General features: G+C 42.4%; 1 protein-coding gene across 1 annotated transcript in view; it reads left to right on the top strand.

Moving 5' to 3' along the window:
* LOC138628878 (capping protein-inhibiting regulator of actin dynamics) overlaps window positions 1-12,119 on the top strand; it is a 53,918-nt gene extending 41,799 nt beyond the window's left edge. Inside the window, exons 7-16 of the mRNA XM_069712188.1 lie at window positions 159-314; window positions 1,688-1,793; window positions 2,490-2,814; window positions 2,914-3,400; window positions 4,374-5,652; window positions 5,780-5,883; window positions 6,379-6,541; window positions 6,706-6,824; window positions 7,328-7,421; window positions 9,891-12,119. Coding sequence (XP_069568289.1) covers window positions 159-314; window positions 1,688-1,793; window positions 2,490-2,814; window positions 2,914-3,400; window positions 4,374-5,652; window positions 5,780-5,883; window positions 6,379-6,541; window positions 6,706-6,824; window positions 7,328-7,421; window positions 9,891-10,381 — 3,324 coding nt within the window. The 3' untranslated portion in view covers window positions 10,382-12,119. The remainder of the gene's footprint in view (window positions 1-158; window positions 315-1,687; window positions 1,794-2,489; window positions 2,815-2,913; window positions 3,401-4,373; window positions 5,653-5,779; window positions 5,884-6,378; window positions 6,542-6,705; window positions 6,825-7,327; window positions 7,422-9,890) is intronic.
* Window positions 12,120-19,452: the final 7,333 nt, after the last annotated feature.

Raw genomic sequence — 19,452 nt, 5'->3', positions numbered from 1 at the left:
GGTCTTTCCAGATTTCAGTTTTGGTTCTTTGGAGTCCAAATGTTGCAGGGAGTTAGTTTACTTGTATTCACAAATGCCTGAGGAGTGTTTCCCCTGTTAACGAGTTATCAGAGAAACGTTTAATGAAACCTTATGTTTGTGTCTCCTTCTCTTCCCAGCTGTCCTGTGCAGCCTCCAGTAGAGCAGTGAGCCCCCTGGTGGTTCCAGGAGACTTCAGTCAGCCGGCCAGTCCTTTCAGTGTGCTGGATAATTCTGCTGCCAAACACAAACTGGGCCTGAGACACAAAGCCTGCAACAAGAGGAAGCCTGCCAGCGTAAGACACGTGCAAAAACACCAGCATGAGCACACACACTAATACTCTCATTGCGTGTGCCTTAAACTATCTTTACTACAACTTGGGTCATACTTTCACAGTTTTGGATCTTGTTTTTGTTGTTTATAAAACTAGACTCAGCAAAGTAAATGCTGAGCTGTAAAAAGTCTCTTATAAAACACATACTGTGTAGTCTCGCTTAGTCAGACCTGTCGCCACCATCCTGTGATGGTGTTTGAGAATGGCCTGCCTGCAAATCATTCTGCTATAGGGGGGAAAACAGTTCTGCCTGGTTTGCATCTTTAAATGAATCTCATTTGTCTTGGGCAGCACTACCCCAGTACGCAGCAATAGTGCCCGTGCAAAATGGTGTCAGGAGAAACTTGCTTTGGTTGAAGATTTGCATGCAGGGAGGCGGGCCGTGGTATTCGATCCCCACAAAAGACCAAAAAAACAACAACAATACAAAAAAAAGCAGGCTTGATCAAATGATCAAATCTTCATCAAAACTTGCCATTTTCAGTTAGCTCTGAGGCTGCTCTCATTGTTTCCTGTAGCAACTGGGATTTTTAAAATTGGTAACACGCAGATAGTGGAAGAGGAGGAGCATGTCGACTAAAATATTTAGTCAAAGGCATGTTTAAACCCAAAGTCTACATTGAAAAAGCCAGCAGTTTATCTGGATGACCTTAACACCTTTATTTAACGGTGGAAGTGAGAGCAACCCAAATGTTGTAATAATTACAAATACAGTTGGTCAAGTTGACAAAGAAATCTGCTGACAGCAAACAGTTTGAGGATATTTTACTCTTTACTTCTCCTCCTCCAAGTTTTTCAAACTTGCATGATGATCATGACTGCTGACTGCAGGTTTCCTATTCTGACGTCTTCTTAACAAAGTTGATTATTCTTACATATTAGTAATGAACTTGGTGAGTGGATTATTACTAATATTATTATTAGTGTTGTTATTATTATTATTATTATTACTGGCAATAGATATAATGGTCAACACTACAAAACAAAGACCTAAGTTGTATAAAAGAGGATTTATCTTTTAATCTTCTGCAAATGTTCTTTTCTCAGATTCATTGCATCTGTTGCTAAAATAAGTGTTGTTCCGGCAGTGGTTCAGTTCCTCCACAAACATCATTTGCATCAAATGTAGTGTTTCAGTTCTGGTTATGATGTCAAAGGTCATCAGATATAAAACAACTCTCCTGTCCCACTGCACTGTGGTTCTGTACTTGCCCATGTTCTGGCTTTAATCTGCATCTTCTGGTTAAAGGACTGTCTTACCACAGCGTCACCGTGCCCACGTAAATGGTAACTGAGGATATTGATGTCATCACAAATGTCTTGTGTCTGTGCAGCGGCTGGAGGGGAAAACAGAGGGAGACTCTTTCACGAAGGAGGTGCTGACAACCTACACACCAGAAGCAGAAACGGACGCTCTGAAGGAGCAACAAGAACCAGAAGGTCAGAGCGCTTTTTTTCTGCTCAGCTCAGTTGCATCTTTTAGTGAGTCTAAATGTATGGAAGTCTTTGAGTGGCAATATTTAAATGAGAGCATTTAATCAAAGTGAAATTGTAAATTATATTTAAGTGTGCATAAGGCATAATAAAACTAAAATAAACTTTTGTTATTTTTAAAATAATTAAAGATAATTTGAAAATACATACAAATTGCAAATCTATCATAAACAATGCATATCATTTTCATTTTACATCTGACCTATAATGACAGAGGAATTTAAATTTTCAGTTTGCAACCCAAACTTGAAAATGTAATTTCAGTAATTAAACTATGTCTCAATTTTATAATGATTCAATTTCTTCATAATTTTTGTGTCTGGAAGAATCCTGTGAATATACAATTAAAAGTCCAATCCAAACGTTTTGTATTTGAATACCGAAGAATATCCACCAGTTTGAAACAGAAGAATTCATGTCCCATTTAATAGAGTCTAACATGTTTAAGACTTCAATCATTATTTTTATTTTGACTTTGAAAAATTCTTCATTTTTGAATAAGAAAATTGTAATTTTTTTTATATTAATTTTGTAACACGCCATGCCGATTTTTACGTTGGCTGCCAGATACGTCCATAGACTTTCTCCCTTTGTGTCATATCAGATTAATACACGAGACCTTTGTTTATGTCTGTAATTCAGATCTAAATGACGGTCAGCTGAAACCAAAAGTGAAGATGGAAGAAGGGGAAGAGGAGGAAGAAGGGGAAGAAGAGGAAGAGGAAGAGGAAGAGGAGGAGGATTTGGAGGAGAAAGAGCAACCCCAGTATTCGAGACGATCCCTGTTGAGAGAAGAGGAGGAGAGGGAAGAGGAAGAGGATGAGTCGGAAGCAGAACAGGATGTTTCTCACGGCCTGGACACTTCCTGCCCTCCTGAGCTGAGTCTCTCAGAGGAGGAAGCCTCGGACGCCCGGCCGCCGCTCTCCTCCAAACCCAGCTCAACCCCCTCCTGTCTGGACAGTCCCAGGTGCGACATATCATTTCCTCCTGATTTTCTCCTCCTAGCTCTCTGATTTGTTTTGTTTTTCTCCTTCTATCCATCTTACCTCTTCATTTCTGCTTCCAGAGCCACACCAGAGCCCCCTACTGGTCCGAGGGAGTTCCTGCTGGACGTTCCAGAGGACAACAAGGATGAAAGTGACTCGATTTCAGCAGAAGAAGATGGAGTCCATGAGAGCATAGATGAGGAGAGCTCCTTCTTACAGGAGGTACTAAGCTCCTTGAAAACTCCCCTCGCGTCTTGCTCGCTGGACATGGAGACTGAGCGTGTTGCCCTGGAGATGAAGGAGGAAGCGGAGGAAATGGAGAAAGAAGAGTTGGCAGTAGAAGATGAGCAGGGGAAGAAAGAGGAGGAAGAGGTAGATGAGCCTGTCAGTTATCAGGCTGCTACCTCGTGCTCCGTCCTGTCCGATGACACCACAGAGGAAGAGGAGGAGGTTGTCACTCCTTCCTGGCAAGAAGAAGAGGTTGCTGTTGAAGAAGAGGAGGAAGACAAAGCAGAAGAAGAAGAGGAAGAGGAAGATCTAGTTGTGGAGCGATTCATTCAACAAGAAGTATGTATTTTTTATTATTTGTTAGAACTGTGTATTTGTAACCTTTTGAACTGATTTTCTACAAAACACGAGGCCTCACACAACTTTAAACTTCTCTTACTGTTTAATGTGAAGCACCAAAGGGTCTCTATATTAGGCAACCTCAGAACAGCTGAAGAATTTCACACCACAGAGATGAAAGTCCTGCTGTCAGAAATCGGCAGACAAAAATAACTGTCATTGTCAGTAAAAAATATCCCCACAGATGTGAGTGCTGTCATTGCACAGAGGCAGAAATAAAGACGGGATGGTTTGTCAAGTAACAAATGCAAAAGTGGTCCATGACTAAAATTAAAGACAGTAGAAGGAATGTGAATAGTGAGAACATATTTCATTAGCGGTGTATCTGAACTGTGTGGTGCAACAGAGGACGTTGCTGAGCAGCAATTATCCATTAAGATCCTGTGACACATGTTTGAGCATTTTATTTTAGGGTACTGTGGTCGTCATGGTTTCAGTAGTAACTGTGGTTAAGGTAATGCAACAATTGTTCTTGACCAAGACAAAAGACAGTAATGACTGTGATAGAAACAGGAAAACATCAACTGTCTCCCATGTTAAAGTCTGATGTTTAGTTGACCCACTGTTAAAGTAGAAATATTTATATTAGCAGGCAGAAGGCTAGAAAACCAAAACAGCTGAAAGTTTCTATAACGCTCCAACAGGTTTATCTCTGGAATTATTAATAAACGGTTCCCTTGCACATATAATATGATACACATATATTTGTTCCTGACTGTCTGCACCTCTCATTAATTTAGTTTGTACTTGACACATACAAGAAGTTTCTGTGTGTGTGTGTGTGTGTGTGTGTGTGTGTGTGTGTGTGTGTGTGTGTGTGTGTGTGTGTGTGTGTGTGTGTGTGTGTGTGTGTGTGTGAGAAATTGAACTCACTTTTGTTCTCTTCTTTTTCCTTCACTTATTTGTCTTTCAGCATGAAGAGGAAGGAGAGAAAGATGAGGCAGTGGAAATCCAACCTGAGGAAGAAAACCATATGCTTACCAGACAAACTATCAGCCAAGCAGGAGGGGAGGAAGAAGAGGAGGAGGAGGAGAGTGAGGAAGAGGAGGAGACAATAGAGCTGGAGAAGGTGCCAGAGGGGGATGGTGATGGGCAGGAGAAGAGGGAAGAGGCTGACGACAGGGAGGTGGAGGTGAGGAGAGTAGAGGAAGCAATGGAAGATGACAAGAGCGAAGCAAAAGAGATTTCAGAGATGTTTTCTGATGTGTGGGATGAAGTTCAAATTGCCACGTCGATGCAGGAGCCAGGTGAAGTTGTGGCACTCGGAAATGACAGCGTCTCCACAAAACACACAAATGTTGGTGGAATCCCTGCAGAGCTGTGTGATCAGGCACTCGACATGCTGCAGGAGGGGCAAAGCAGCTTCAACCAGAGCTCTGGAGACGTGGGGCTGGAGGGAGCAGAGGAGGGCGAAGACATCAACTCCGTGGAACAAGACTCGGATCAAGAAGACATGGATGCATACCGGTCTGAGGCAGATCCAGCTAACCAGGTCCTGGAGCAGGAAACGCCACATTTAGACATGAAACGCGTGGAAAAGAATCCAGCTGACGCCACAGAACAAGACACAGTTTCGCCCAGGCCTTCATCTTTGTGTCTCCCAGAGTCACAACATGAGACTCATTCAGAAGAGAGTGGAGTCATCTCTCCCAGTAAGACCAGCACTTCCACCATCCAGATAAATCTGCACTCTCCCAGCTCAGAAAAAGCCCCATCTTTATTTCAGCTGCCTCCAGCTGCTGCAGATCTCAGTCAAAGTGCCACAGAGTCACCTTCTCATGATGTAGTTCCCACTGTGGAAGAAACAGAACAGGTCACCCAGGAACACGGAGATACACCTCCTGAGTCTGCGGAGGAAACGGTCAGCCAGCCTCCCTGCAGTTCGGATCAGAATAAAGTCCACTTCACCATCGCCCCCGCCTGGCAGAGATCACAAAGTCTGAGCCCTCCTCCTTCCCCACCTCCCTGCATCTCTTCTTCTTCCGCTGTGACAGGACCTACAGGTGAGGAGCTGGAGGCTCCAGCGAAGATGGATCCATCTGTGAAAACAGAGCCAGTGAGTTCACCGAAAGTTGAATCGCTGTTGAGCCCCAGTAGATTGAAGAATACAGAGAGCACCACCGCCAAACTACAGAACAATGCAACGCCGGCTCCGGTTAAACCTCAGACCTCGGCTGCTGCAAGCACAGGAGGTAAGGACACTGAACATGAATGTTCTGAAGAAGTTAATGAAGATTACGTGACTTAATCTAAATCAGTGAGTTTACTGTTGGAGCCAAAATTAGTCACCAGAAACCTTTTCCACCTTCCCACCTGCAGAGAGCTCCATCATCGTGGCGGGAAAGCCCGACAATCCATTTGGAGTTCGGCTCAGGAAGACGTCAGTTCTGCTCCGCTTCAGCTCAGAGGAGGAAAACACAGAGGTGATAAACCCAGACTGAAACTAACCTTTCAATCTTTAAAAGCAGTGCAGATGCTCAGCTTTGAAGCTTTCTACAGTTTCTTATCTTTGAAACATAATGCAGGAAAACTGAGATTTAGGATTAAATCCTTCATCTAAGGAATTTAAAGAAGCTGCAACCAAAACTCTTATATCATCCGTAGATGAAATTGGTACTTTTGTGAGACAAGTGGGGCTCATGGAGCGTTTTAGTGCTCAAACTTTTTTGTTTTCTGTTCCAGCTTCTTTCTACGAAAACGCTCTAAAAGACTACCATAAACCCAGAGCTAGAAGAAGAGTGAATATTGGGCTTGAACTTAATGCTTTCTGCTGGATAGATAAATAGGCAACTGTTCACCAACAACTTCAACATGTTTAGTGTGTATAGCTGCTCTGTGCTGCCTCCAAGTGGCCAAAAACATGGTTTAATTCAATTTTAAGAGTTTTGAAAAATTTCTTTTTTTATCATTTTTTTTAGCCTCCAATTGAGTCACCAACTCAGCCAACAAACTTTAAAGTTGACTCACCACAGCCAGTCAGCATTAAGCCCTCCGTATGTCAGCCAATCAGCAACAAGCCTGCCCTCCCGAAGAAACCAGAAGTACACGGAGACGGTGGAGGGAAACTGAAGCGCATCTCAGGTGTGTGTTCACATTCACAAATCACATACCGACCCTTTTCTTAATTTCACAAAGCTATAATAATCCACTCAGGTGTAGCAGTCTTAAACTTGTTGACGTAAAGTAAGAAAAGGCTCTGATGCAGTCCGTGTTGTAACAGTGTATCTGCTGTGTTATCGACTCAGACCCAGCTGCAGGCCGCGGTGTCGCCGCTGCATCAGACTCTCCCAGCTGGATCTCTGTGGCCAAACAGAAACAGAAGATCTATAAAGAAAACTCACTGGAAGAGGTGACTGTCAAGAAGGTAATCTGCTGTGTGTGTGTGTGTGTGTGTGTGTGTGTGTGTGTGTGTGTGTGTGTGTGTGTGTGTGTGTGTGTGTGTGTGTGTGTGTGTGTGTGTGTGTGTGTGTGTGTGTATAGGGGGGAAGGGGGGTGAGCACTAGTCGCTAAGGAACAAGTTTTGTTTGAGTGACAAAAATGGACAATTATCACTGTGGTGGTCATAATGTACAGAGGTGTTACTGGAGAAAAGCTCATATACCGTATCACTATTTTGTCACTGTCATCATACAATAGTATGAATGCAATACATGGATTTTTATTTTTTTTTACAGCAGGATGATGAAGTTGAAAAAGCTAGACTGCAAATAACATTCATATGTTTAGATATAGTTCTCCAGCATGCTGAATATACATGGTTCAGATGGAAGTGAAAGGGAGAATTGTTTACCTTGCTTTCATGTGTGTTTAGTTCACCACCACATAATCTGTATAATTTTCTGTTGTCCTGCTGCTTTGTGTCGTCAGGAGGAACAACAGAGAAAGTCTTCACTGCCGATGTATGTCAGCTCAGCTTCAAACAAGGAGCATAGCAACAAAACAACTGAATCTAATGGCAAAGGTCAGCAAAGGTTCTCACACTCTCTCTCTCTCTCACACACACACACACACACACACACACACACACACACACACACACACACACACACACACACACACACACACACGTGGCCATTTGAACCTGCAAAAGATTTTGTATGGCCAAAACTCGGTCACAAAGGACTCATCAGCTGCAGCATGGCCGTGTTTTAGTCAGCGTTATTTTGTTAAATCTTCTTGTGATTTGAATTTAAATGTGATCTGCTTAAAAACAGGAACTGCAGTAATGACCTCAGATGTGGTTCAAGTACTCAAAACACTTTGTTACTACTATTTGTGCAGCAACTGAACTTTATGCAATTTCATTTTTCACTGTTGCAATGCTGCCCTCATCTGGTCAAACTTAGCTACTGCAGCATCTTAACAGAAGGTTGTGATACTGTATATTCAAAACCAACTGCATAGACATCCATTGTACAGTGCATCTGGAAAGTATTCACAGTGCTTCACTTTTTCCACATTCTGTTATGTTACAGCCTTATTCCAAAATGGATTAAATAAAAAATTGTCCTCAAAATTCTACACACAATACCCCATAATGATGACATGAAAAAAGTTTTTTTGAAATTTTTGCAAATCTATTAAAAATAAAAAATGAAAAGATCACATGTACATAAGTATTCACAGCCTTTGCCATGATACTCAAAATTGAGCTCAGGTGCATCCTGTTTCCACTGATCATCCTTGAGATGTTTCTACAACTTGATTGGAGTCCACCTGGTAAATTTAGTTGGTTGGACATGATTTGGAAAGACACACACCGTCTATATAAGGTCCCACAGTTGACAGTGCATGTCAGAGCACAAACCAAACCATGAAGTCCAAAGAATTGTCTGTAGACCTCCGAGACAGGATTGTATCAAGGCACAGATCTGGGGAAGGGTACAGAAACATTTCTGCAGCATTGAAGGTCCCAATGAGCACAGTGGCCTCCATCATCCGTAAATGGAAGAAGTTTGGAACCACCAGGACTCTTCCTAGAGTCGGCCGCCCGGCCAAACTGAGCGATCGGGGGAGAAGGGCCTCAGTCAGGGAGGTGACCAAGAACCTGATGGTCACTCTGACAGACCTCCAACGTTGCTCTGTGAAGAGAGGAGAACCTTCCAGAAGGACAACCATCTCTGCAGCACTCCACCAAGCAGGCCTGTATGGTAGAGTGGCCAGACGGAAGACACTCCTCAGTAAAAGGCTCATGACAGCCCACCTGGAGTTTACCAAAAGGCCCCTGAAGGACTGTCAGACCATGAGAAACTAAATTATCTGGTCTGATGAAACAAAGATTGAACTCTTTGGCCTGAATGTCAAGCGTCATGTTTGGAGGAAACCAGGCACCGCTCATCACCTGGCCAACACCATCTCTACGGTGAAGCATGGTGGTGGCAGCATCATGCTGTGGGGATGGTTTTCAGCGGCAGGAACTGGGAGACTAGTCAGGATGGAGGGAAAGATGAATGCAGCAATGTACAGAGACATCCTTGATGAAAACCTTCTTCAGAGCGCTCTGGACCTCAGACTGGGGCGAAGGTTCATCTTCCAACAGGACAACGACCCGAAGCACACAGCCAAGATAACAAAGGAATGGCTTCGGGACAACTCTGTGAATGTCTTTGAGAGGCCCAGGCAGAGCCCAGACTTGAACCCGATTGAACATCTCTGGAGAGATCTGAAGATGTCTGAGCACTGACGCTCCCCATCCAACCTGATGGAGCTTGAGAGGTCCTGCAAAGAAGAACGGGAGAAACTGCCCAAGAATAGGAGACAAGCTTGTAGCATCATACTCAAAAAGACTTGAGGCTGTAATTTCTGCCAAAGGTGCTTCAACAAAGTATTGAGCAAAGGCTGTGAATACTTATGTACGCGTTATATTTGCGTTCTTTATTTTTAATAGATTTGCAAAAATTTTAAACAAACTATTTTCACTTTGTCATTATGGGATATTGTGTGCAGAACTTTGAGGGAAAAAAATGAATTTAATCCATTTTGGAATAAAACTGTAACATAATGTGTAAAAAGTGAAGCGCTGTGAATACTTTCCGGATGCACTGTATTTATATACCCAGCCACTATACAGTGAAAACCCTGTTATAATTTACTATATGTCATACATGATGCCTATTCAGCCCCACTTTACTTATTATCTAAACATAGCACTGTCTCCACATCAGCTTAAAAAAAATTATTTAATAGTTATTTGAATTTATATCATTTACGTACAGTTGATGAATTATGTGCTGTAATGTCTAATGCAAAGATTTTAAAGCCCCCATTTATTCACATTTCATTTCTAACTTTGTACCTTTTAAATATGATTATGTCATCCGAAAATCTTGCCAATCACTATCTGTCACATTTCCTCAATGCAAGTCTCTTTTAGTTTTGTTTACTTCGGAGTGGGTGTTTTATTTTATTTTATTTTATTTTTTTCTTCCAGTGAGTCAGCCAGAGATCAATAAACTGCCAACATCTCCAGAAAAGGAGGCTACGAAGGCTCTCTCTCCTCCAACTCCAGTGCCACCTCAGCCTTCAAAATCCCAGCTGCTCCCCTGCCCTGTTTCTCCCAAACCCCAGCTCCCCGCTGCTGCAGCAAAACATCCATCACAACCGAACCCGCCCCAAAGATCCCTGTCACACCCCACTCCGGTCCCGGCTGTTCCCCAAAAATCTCCTTCTTGCACAAGCCTAACACCAGCTCTCTCCAAACCTGCCATTTCATCCAAGTCACCCCCCATCACCTCCCCTCCCTTCTCATCGAGACCCAGCCTGGAGAAGCCAGCTTCACGAGCTCCAGGACCCTCTGGTCAGACCGTGTCCTCCCAGCGAGGCCTGCCTCCCGCAGCCCTGCCCCAGGACGAGCCCCCCTGGATGGCGCTGGCCAAGAAGAAGGCCAAAGCCTGGAGCGAGATGCCCCAGATAGTCCAGTGACCGGCCATGTTTACGTAAGGTCTGGTACAAGTTGGCACAAAACGAGCCCAGGTGGGTCAGATCTAAAGGGTCTGGATGGACCAGGATACATTTGCACACAACATTCTTACTCTCCTGCCTTCAGGCTTCTGATTGGTGTAAAACCGCCAATCGAACAGCTAAAGACAGGTTCTGTTTAACTCCTTTCTTTACGTCCTCATCTTGTACAGTTGTATTAAGTGTTTTTCTAAGTGACAGCGTAGGACCCTAAAAGATAATGCGTCCTACCTGAAGGGGATCCATATTTTTTCACCGGTCTTAGACCTCATAGTCTTATGGGGTGCCTGAATGAGAGAACATACATGTAGTCTCACAGCAGTGGGTATGAACTTTTATCTAACTCTGATCCATTTCATATCACCAAACATTTCAGGAAAGGAGACAGTGTTTTATAGAGACAATATTTTATTGACATAAATTTAATGAGGATCAAGAGACAGAATACATTTTGGGATTAGCAATTCATTTGTTCCATCATAAGAATGAATGAATATGATGATCCAGTATATTTCTGCCATACATGCTCAGATTTTGAAGAATGTGAAAAATCTTCTCTGTAAAATGGGTTAACATCCAATTTAACTGCAGCTGCTGGTCTGGAGTTTCAGCAAAATATCTGATCCACTTGTCCTGTAACTCCAGTTAATGTATCAGATGCTTTAGAGAAGCACATTTCTTCTTAACGTGATCCACAGACGCTAAAGTAATGATGTTTGTCGTGTTAGCGTGTGCTGTGTGTCCCATGTGTTTCTGGCTGTCAATGTAAAGTATATTTTTAATTTTCTCTTTTGATATTTTTGAATTATTTTTGGATATTTTGAATACACATCTACAGATAATCCATAATCGTCCTACAAAAAGTCTGATCTCTCCAGTAAGTAAATTCAGGAATCAGTTTAAACTATCGTCACATTGACTTACATCTGTTTTTAATACGTTTTCAATGCATCATAATGTTGCAGAGTGTTGTGGATCATGACAAATAAACCTAAATCATAAGAGAGCTATTGAGTCACTCGGAGTTTGGTTTCCTGCAGGATGCAAAGCATCACTGAAGGAGAGAAAATGTCACAGCTGAACATTTTCTTTGTATCAATTAATAATCTGTCTTACAATAACCATCTTGTACTTTTTGTTTTATTTTGTATTGCCTTTTGAGAATTTGTCTTGTACATAAAATGTGCAGTAAAAAACAAATGACCACTTTTTTTCTGTGTTTATTTTCTAAATTTGTTTTTTGTTCATGCACAATATTAGCAGTGGAGTTGAATTGGAAATGTAAATATTCTAGTACATGAAACAACAAAGTCCAGCTCTTTGAGTTTAAAAGTCAAAACACCTTTTAATGTGCAGTAAATCACTCCGAGGTAAACATCAGCATACATGTGTTTTATGTTTTACTTCACCAAGTAAATCATTTTTATTGTTCCTTCATGTTTGTCTCCAGCAGTTCCTGTTCTGCAGCCAACACTGGTTCAGCTGAGATCATGTCTATATTTTTACAGGAATTTTGGCATTTTAGAAACTTTGGATCATTTTACTTTGTATGATTTAAAACTGACATTTGGAGGATACTTTATTTTCTGGCTCCAGTAATTTGACAATAAATAGATAAAAAAAAAAAAAATGGGCAACTGGTAGGTAGGCCAACCAATAAGTAATATTTAACTCTGTTTCTGCAATAAATTATCATTCCTAACATTTCAGGCTTTTAGATTGTTTCCTGTGGGCATCTGATGAAATAAAATATATTCTTTGGTGTGAAAATAGTTGTACATTATTATGTAGCTTAGATACATTATCCAAGTAATTGCCCATCCCCATTACAGTGAGGAAATTGGTGAAATAATTAATTCTAGTCAAACAATGAACCCACTGTGGGCAAATTTATTGCAGGATGGACTGAAAAAAACTGAAGTGCAATCAAGCTGCATTCAAGTTAAGTATCTAAAAGGCTAATTATAAAAATAAACTTTATTTATACAGCACTTTTTTAAAACAAGTTACAAAGTGCCTTACATAGAAGAGCCAAGACTAAAGCGTTTAAAGATGGAAGCAAATAAAATCAGACTATGAAAATAATGCAAAGCAAAAATCCATCCAAAAGACATCCATCCATCTATTATCTATACAAGCTTTAGCCTGAACAACAGTAAAAATAAACCAGGTAAGAAACCATGTTAGAAATAAGACCGTGTGCTATCATTATTAAAGGCTTTTTAAAAACATGTGTTTTGAGAATTGATTCAAAGGATCTTCAGGTTCTCAGGTCTAATGACAATATCTCGAGCTTTATGCTAAAAATTGATTAATCTAAATCCACTAAAACATTCAAATGATATTTATTCTTTTACTTTTGATCAGTGTCACTGAACAGATTTTACATCGTTGTGTCTCATGATACTTTGGTGAATTAACTGTAAAAGTAATAAATGATGTGACATTAAAACTTGTCTACAGTCACTGTACAGTCTTGGCATGTGCTCATGTGTCTGCTGTGTGTGTGGGGGGGGAGTGTATGTGCACGTACAGTGCATCCGGAAAGTATTCACAGCGCTTCACTTTTTACACATTATGTTACAGTTTTATTCCAAAATGGATTAAATTCATTTTTTTCCTCAAAATTCTACATGCAATATCCCATAATGACAAAGTGAAAATAGTTTGTTTAAAATTTTTGCAAATCTATCAAAAATAAAGAACGCAACTATAACACGTACATAAGTATTCACAGCCTTTGCTCAATACTTTGTTGAAGCTCCTTTGGCAGAAATTACAGCCTCAAGTCTTTTTGAGTACGATGCTACAAGCTTGGCACCTATTCTTGGGCAGTTTCTCCCATTCTTCTTTGCAGGACCTCTCAAGCTCCATCAGGTTGGATGGGGAGCGTCGGTGCACAGCCACTTACAGATCTCTCCAGAGATGTTCAATCGGGTTCAAGTCTGGGCTCTGCCTGGGCCTCTCAAAGACATTCACAGAGTTGTCCCGAAGACATTCCTTTGTTATCTTGGCTGTGTGCTTCGGGTCGTTGTCCTGTTGGAAGATGAACCTTCGCCCCAGTCTGAGGTCCAGAGCGCTCTGGAGAAGGTTTTCATCAAGGATGTCTCTGTACATTGCTGCATTCATCTTTCCCTCCATCCTGACTAGTCTCCCAGTTCCTGCCGCTGAAAAACATCCCCACAGCATGATGCTGCCACCACCATGCTTCACCGTAGAGATGGTATTGGTCAGGTGATGAGCGGTGCCTGGTTTCCTACAAACATGACGCTTGACATTCAGGCCAAAGAGTTCAATCTTTGTTTCATCAGACCAGAGAATTTAGTTTCTCATGGTCTGACAGTCCTTCAGGTGCCTTTTGGTAAACTCCAGGTGGGCTGTCATGAGCCTTTTACTGAGGAGTGGCTTCCGTCTGGCCACTCTACCATACAGGCCTGCTTGGTGGAGTGCTGCAGAGATGGTTGTCCTTCTGGAAGGTTCTTCTCTCTTCACAGAGCAACGTTGGAGGTCTGTCAGAGTGACCATCGGGTTCTTGGTCACCTCCCTGACTGAGGCCCTTCTCCCCCGATCACTCAGTTTGGCCGGGCGGCCGACTCTAGGAAGAGTCCTGGTGGTTCAAACTTCTTCCATTTACAGATGATGGAGGCCACTGTGCTCATTGGGACCTTCAATGCTGCAGAAATGTTTCTGTACCCTTCCCCAGATCTGTGCCTCGATACAATCCTGTCTCGGAGGTCTACAGACAATTCCTTGGACTTCATGGCTTGGTTTGTGCTCTAACATGCACTGTCAACTGTGGGACCTTATATAGACGGTGTGTGTCTTTCCAAATCATGTCCAATCAACTGAATTTACCACAGGTGGACTCCAATCAAGTTGTAGAAACATCTCAAGGATGATCAGTGGAAACAGGATGCACCTGAGATCAATTTTAAGTGTCATGGCAAAGGCTGTGAATACTTATGTACATGTGATTTTTTTTTTTTTTCATTTTTGATTTTTAATAGATTTGCAAAAATTTCAAAAATTTGTATTTCACATTGTCATTATGGGGTATTGTGTGTAGAATTTTGAGGGAAAAAATTAATTTAATCCATTTTGGAATAAGGCTGTAATATAACAAAATGTGGAAAAAGTGAAGCGCTGTGAATACTTTCCGGATGCACTGTATGCCTTTGCGTAAATAGCTGTAGATCATGAGCCAATGTTTGCATGTGTCTGATTGATGGTTGAAGTGCGTTTGCGCGCAGGAAGCTGTAATCAGTGAGAGGGCTGCTTAAACTCCCCAGATGTCTTTTCTGGGTGAGTTAGGTAACGCTGCTGCTGCCCTACTTCTGATACACACACTATCACACACACACATGTAGCTCCAAAGTGGACCAGCCAAGATGTGTGTGTGTGTGTGTGTGTGTGTGTGTGTGTGTGTGTGTGTGTGTGTGTGTGTGTGTGTGTGTGTGTGTGTGTGTGTGTGTGTGTGTGTGTGTCCGTGCCAAGTAACCATGGTGATGATTGCTGGGTGCTGACCTTCTCATTTCCAGGTTATATAACTAACAAACTTGGCAGGAATCGGAAGCAAAGAGGTGAGGAGGGGTATTGATGTCGACTTGGTGCACTAATGTCAGTCAGAAATCACAGAAAGTTTCACATGAGAATTTTATAAACTAAAGGAGCTAATAATCATGCTTGAGTTGACATCAAAAGTAATCACAGTGCCCATCTGTGTTGAAATTAAGTTATCGCTAATCCATGTCTGATGAAATTCAAAGCATTAAGCCTTTATACCCAAAGCAGTGATGAATATCACGAGAAGCTTTCATGAAGACAACATAGACATTTTTATTTACTGATGTGACTTGATGTACTGTAATTTGATCAAGTTGATCTCTCAACAGCAGAGCAGAAAAGTGTAAACAGCTCAGTTTATATTCTGGAAGTACTTACACCTGCTTTATGGGAGAAACATTTTTAAACCTGCTTTACCTGACTTCATTGGACCACATTGAAAAAACCCTGTAAATACAGCACTGCCATGAAATCACCATAAAAAGTTGGCTGACGTGTTCAGTTTCTGATGAATGAATTCCAAAACACTGCACTAACTCCTGAGCAAAATATCTGTCTCTCTTACAGCATAACGCTCCTCTATATCCACCTAGTGGCTTCCTTTGTCTGCGGTTCAGTGCTGAACAGGTACAGTCTGTTCCTGAGCTCGCTTGCCTCTTTTCAAAGAAACGAAGCTAACAACACCTATGGCTGTGGTTAGTCCATAGAACTCAAAACAAGCAATGAAAAGACACAAAAAAATATTCTGGCTTTCTATAAAGATTCTGAAACTGCAGAATGAGTTGATAATTGTCAGACCATTCATCACTGTAATCACTTACACGCAGGCATGTGGTTTGGTTTTTCTCTCAAATTACAGATATGTGCAGCTTTAAGAATCTGCAGAGGAGCTGTAAGGTATGAATACTGGCTGTTACCAGTTTGAGGTGACGTTTTGAGACTCGTTTTCTGTCTGATTGTCGGATACAGGCTGCCAGAGTTTCTCTATATTTCTGGACATGAGATCCAGCATTGCTCTGACAGCAAAGGACAAGCTGTGCTTTTATAGCAAAGGACCTCACTGACCTTTGTGTGCGAACTGGAGTGACCCTGTGGACCAGGCGAGGTGGACTTCTCAAACAGTCATTGTCTACAGTGATGTTACAGCTGACTATCTGATCGCCACTGTGACAGTAAATTTCAATTAACACAACAATGACAACCCTGGCTGGTTTACACTCGCAGGGAAAGCTGACCTCTCCTCCCATCAGTGAACTGTCTGTTTCCAGTGAGATATTTATGGACGGTGCAATCGATGAGGAGGTTATCATGTTTACAGTGACAGACATTTTACTGGTCCTCTGACCACATTCAAGCCAGATTTATCCTACACTTCGCTCTTGTTTTTCATTCTCATTTTATCACATGCAAAACTGTGACAGGTTCTCTGAGTGATTGTTATTTGCACAAACAGCTTTATACAATATATAGACATGACAAGATTGTTAGTTACAGTGATGCACTTCCTAATCTGTGATCATGTTGTGCTTCCATTTATTAGCAGTTGCTCTGTGTGGAGTTAGAAAGTGAAAACGAACGTGTCAAAGTTTATGATGCGACTTTAAATGAAGTTTATACATAATCATCAGTAACCTCGTGTCATGGTTTACTTCTTCGGTGAATTAATCTTGCTGTGCTATCTTCTCCGTCACTTCCACTTTCCAATGCTGTCAAATCACTCATTCATAATTCTATCATCCCCATATTTGCCCGATGATATTTCTGTCTGCGCTTTTGAGCCAAACAGTTTTTCATCCCAGTTCTGTAAATATCATCGGAATTCTGCCACTCTGCCTATCAGACCTCCTGATGCTCAACTCACCTCCTCCTCATCACCACCTGATCCGTCTGGTTTTCCTGGGAATCTTTACTTAAATTTGGGACATCGCTCTGTGATGTGGCCAATCATTGTCGCAGTCTAATCGCCAAAAAGTTTAAAGGTCAAACTGTCATTAACTCAATAAATCATTTTTCACGCCTAATGATCTCTAATCATTCACTGTGACAATTCAAGTGTTTTTTTATGCTGCTGTAACATAAAAATTTTCCTCTGAGGGATTAATAAAATATCTATCTATCTATCTATCTATCTATCTATCTATCTATCTATCTATCTATCTATCTATCTATCTATCTATCTATCTATCTATCTATCTATCTATCTATCTATCTATCTATCTATCTTAGTCTCACTTATATTTTCAAACTTAGAGACACAAATAAAATAACAGATCAAACACATTCACCATGAAATAAATACAATAATAACTTGGGGAGACGATCCCTGGCATAAAACTGTCTAAGTCATTGCAAAGGCCAAAAAGAACCATGAAGACCAATCACATTCAGCGAGTATGTCAATAACAGGAGTCGATGTCGTTTACCGTAGCGAATGAGATTTCAAAAACGGAAATACAAAAATATTGTGAGGGGAGTAAAACACTGACTGGAATAGTTGGCCAATGGTAGGTTTGCAACCACATTCTACAGCCAATCACTCAGACTACTTTTAATGTCACAATGAAAACACTTCATTCACTGAATGAGACAAAAAGCAAAATAATTGTTATTTAACATACTGTATTTTTGACATTCTTTGTTTTAATTTAGACATTTCAAAATAACCTTTGGGGCTTGTTGCTGTTTTTCACTATGACCCTGAGAATGTGATGAATATTTGGTTTTAAGCATCAAGTTTTAGTTTATATTGGTTATGAGGTTAGATGCTATACACTGAGTACAGGTGTTGATACAGGAAATGTACAGTATTCAATATGGTGGTCTCATTAAAACTTCTGTGCACTGGGATTGACAGAAGTGGGCCTTTAACCCGCTAAGAGTCCTTATGTGATTGCTAAACACCCGGAGGCAGCCTTTATTGTTGCGGGTGACTTCAACCACTCCAACCTGAAGTCTGTACTCCCCAAATTTTACCAACATGTCTCCTGCCCCACTAGAGGAGACAAGATCTTGGACCATGTTTACACCATCATGGCTGAGGCCTACAAAGCCATTCCCCTCCCCCACCTGGGACAGTCGGACCATCTCTCATTGTTTCTACTCCCCAAGTACACATCACTCATCAAACGTGAGAAACCAGCAGTGAGAACAGTTGAAGTGTGGCCAGAGGGAGCAGACTCTACACTACAGCACCGGTTTCAACACACGGACTGGAGTATGTTTGCCACTCAGGCCACCTTGGACTACCACACGGACATAGACTCTTTTGCCTCCTCCGTTCTGGACTACATCAGCACCAACACCAATAGTGTCTCCTTCCTCAAACACATTACAACGTTCCCAAATCAGAAGCCGTGGATGAGCAGAGAGGTCCGCTTACTACTGAAGGCACGAGACACCGCCTTCAGATCAGGTGATGCGCAAGCCTACAGCTCATCCAGAGCCAACCTGAAGAGGGGCATCAAGAGGGCCAAGCACAGCCACAAGCTAAGGACTGAGGAGTACTTTAACAACAACTCCGACCCCTGACGCACGTGGCAAGGCATCCAGGCCATTACGGATTACAAACCCTCCAACACCACCCCTCCATCCAGCGACGCCTCCCTCCCTGATGAGCTTAACAACTTTTACACTCTCTTTGACAGGGACAACCAGGAGGCGGCCATGAAGACTGTTCCCCCTGCAGACCACCAGGCCCTCACCCTCTCCCCCACCGACGTGTGCACTGTGCTGAGCAGGATCAATGCATGTAAGGCTGCTGGCCCTGATGGCATCCCCGGATGCGTGCTCAAGGCCTGTGCTGGGCAGCTGACTAGGCTCCTGACTGACATCTTTAACCTGAACAATCCACTGCAGCGAGCCTAAACGACTTCCGCCCTGTTGCACTTACCCCCATCATCATGAAGTGCTTCGAGAGGCTGGTCCTGGCTCATCTCAAAACCTGCCTACCACCCACACTGGACCCCCTCCAATTCGCCTACCGCCAGAACAGGTGTACAGAGGACGCCATCTCCACAGCACTTCACTCCGCCCTCTCCCACCTGGACAACAACACCACCTATGTGAGAATGCTGTTCATCGATTTCAGTTCAGCATTCAACACCATCATCCTGTCCAAACTGAATACCAAACAGGGTGACCTTAGCATCAACACCTCCCTCTGGAGCTGGATACTGGATTTCCTAACCAACAGACCCCAGTATGTTAGATTAGGCAATCACAGCTCCTCCACCCTCACCCTGAACACTGGCGTTCCACAGGGCTGTGTACTGAGTCCTCTCCTCTACTCCCTGTTCACCTATGACTGCACGCCTGTACATGGTTCCAAGACCATGATCAAGTTTGCAGACGACACGACGGTGGTGGGCCTCATCAACAACAACGATGAGTCGGCCTACAGGGAGGAGGTCCGGCACCTGGCGGTGTGGCGCGCCAACAACAACCTTGCCCTCAACACCTACACCACTCCCTGC

The sequence above is a fragment of the Brachyistius frenatus genome, unplaced genomic scaffold (genome assembly GCF_029030835.1).
Source record: "Brachyistius frenatus isolate BFR_SWC_R1_liver_20210118 unplaced genomic scaffold, ASM2903083v1 Contig_107, whole genome shotgun sequence".
Taxonomy (NCBI): Eukaryota; Metazoa; Chordata; class Actinopteri; family Embiotocidae; genus Brachyistius; species Brachyistius frenatus.
The sequence above is the reverse complement of the archived record's forward strand: the minus strand, read 5'-3'. Positions and strand labels throughout refer to the sequence as shown.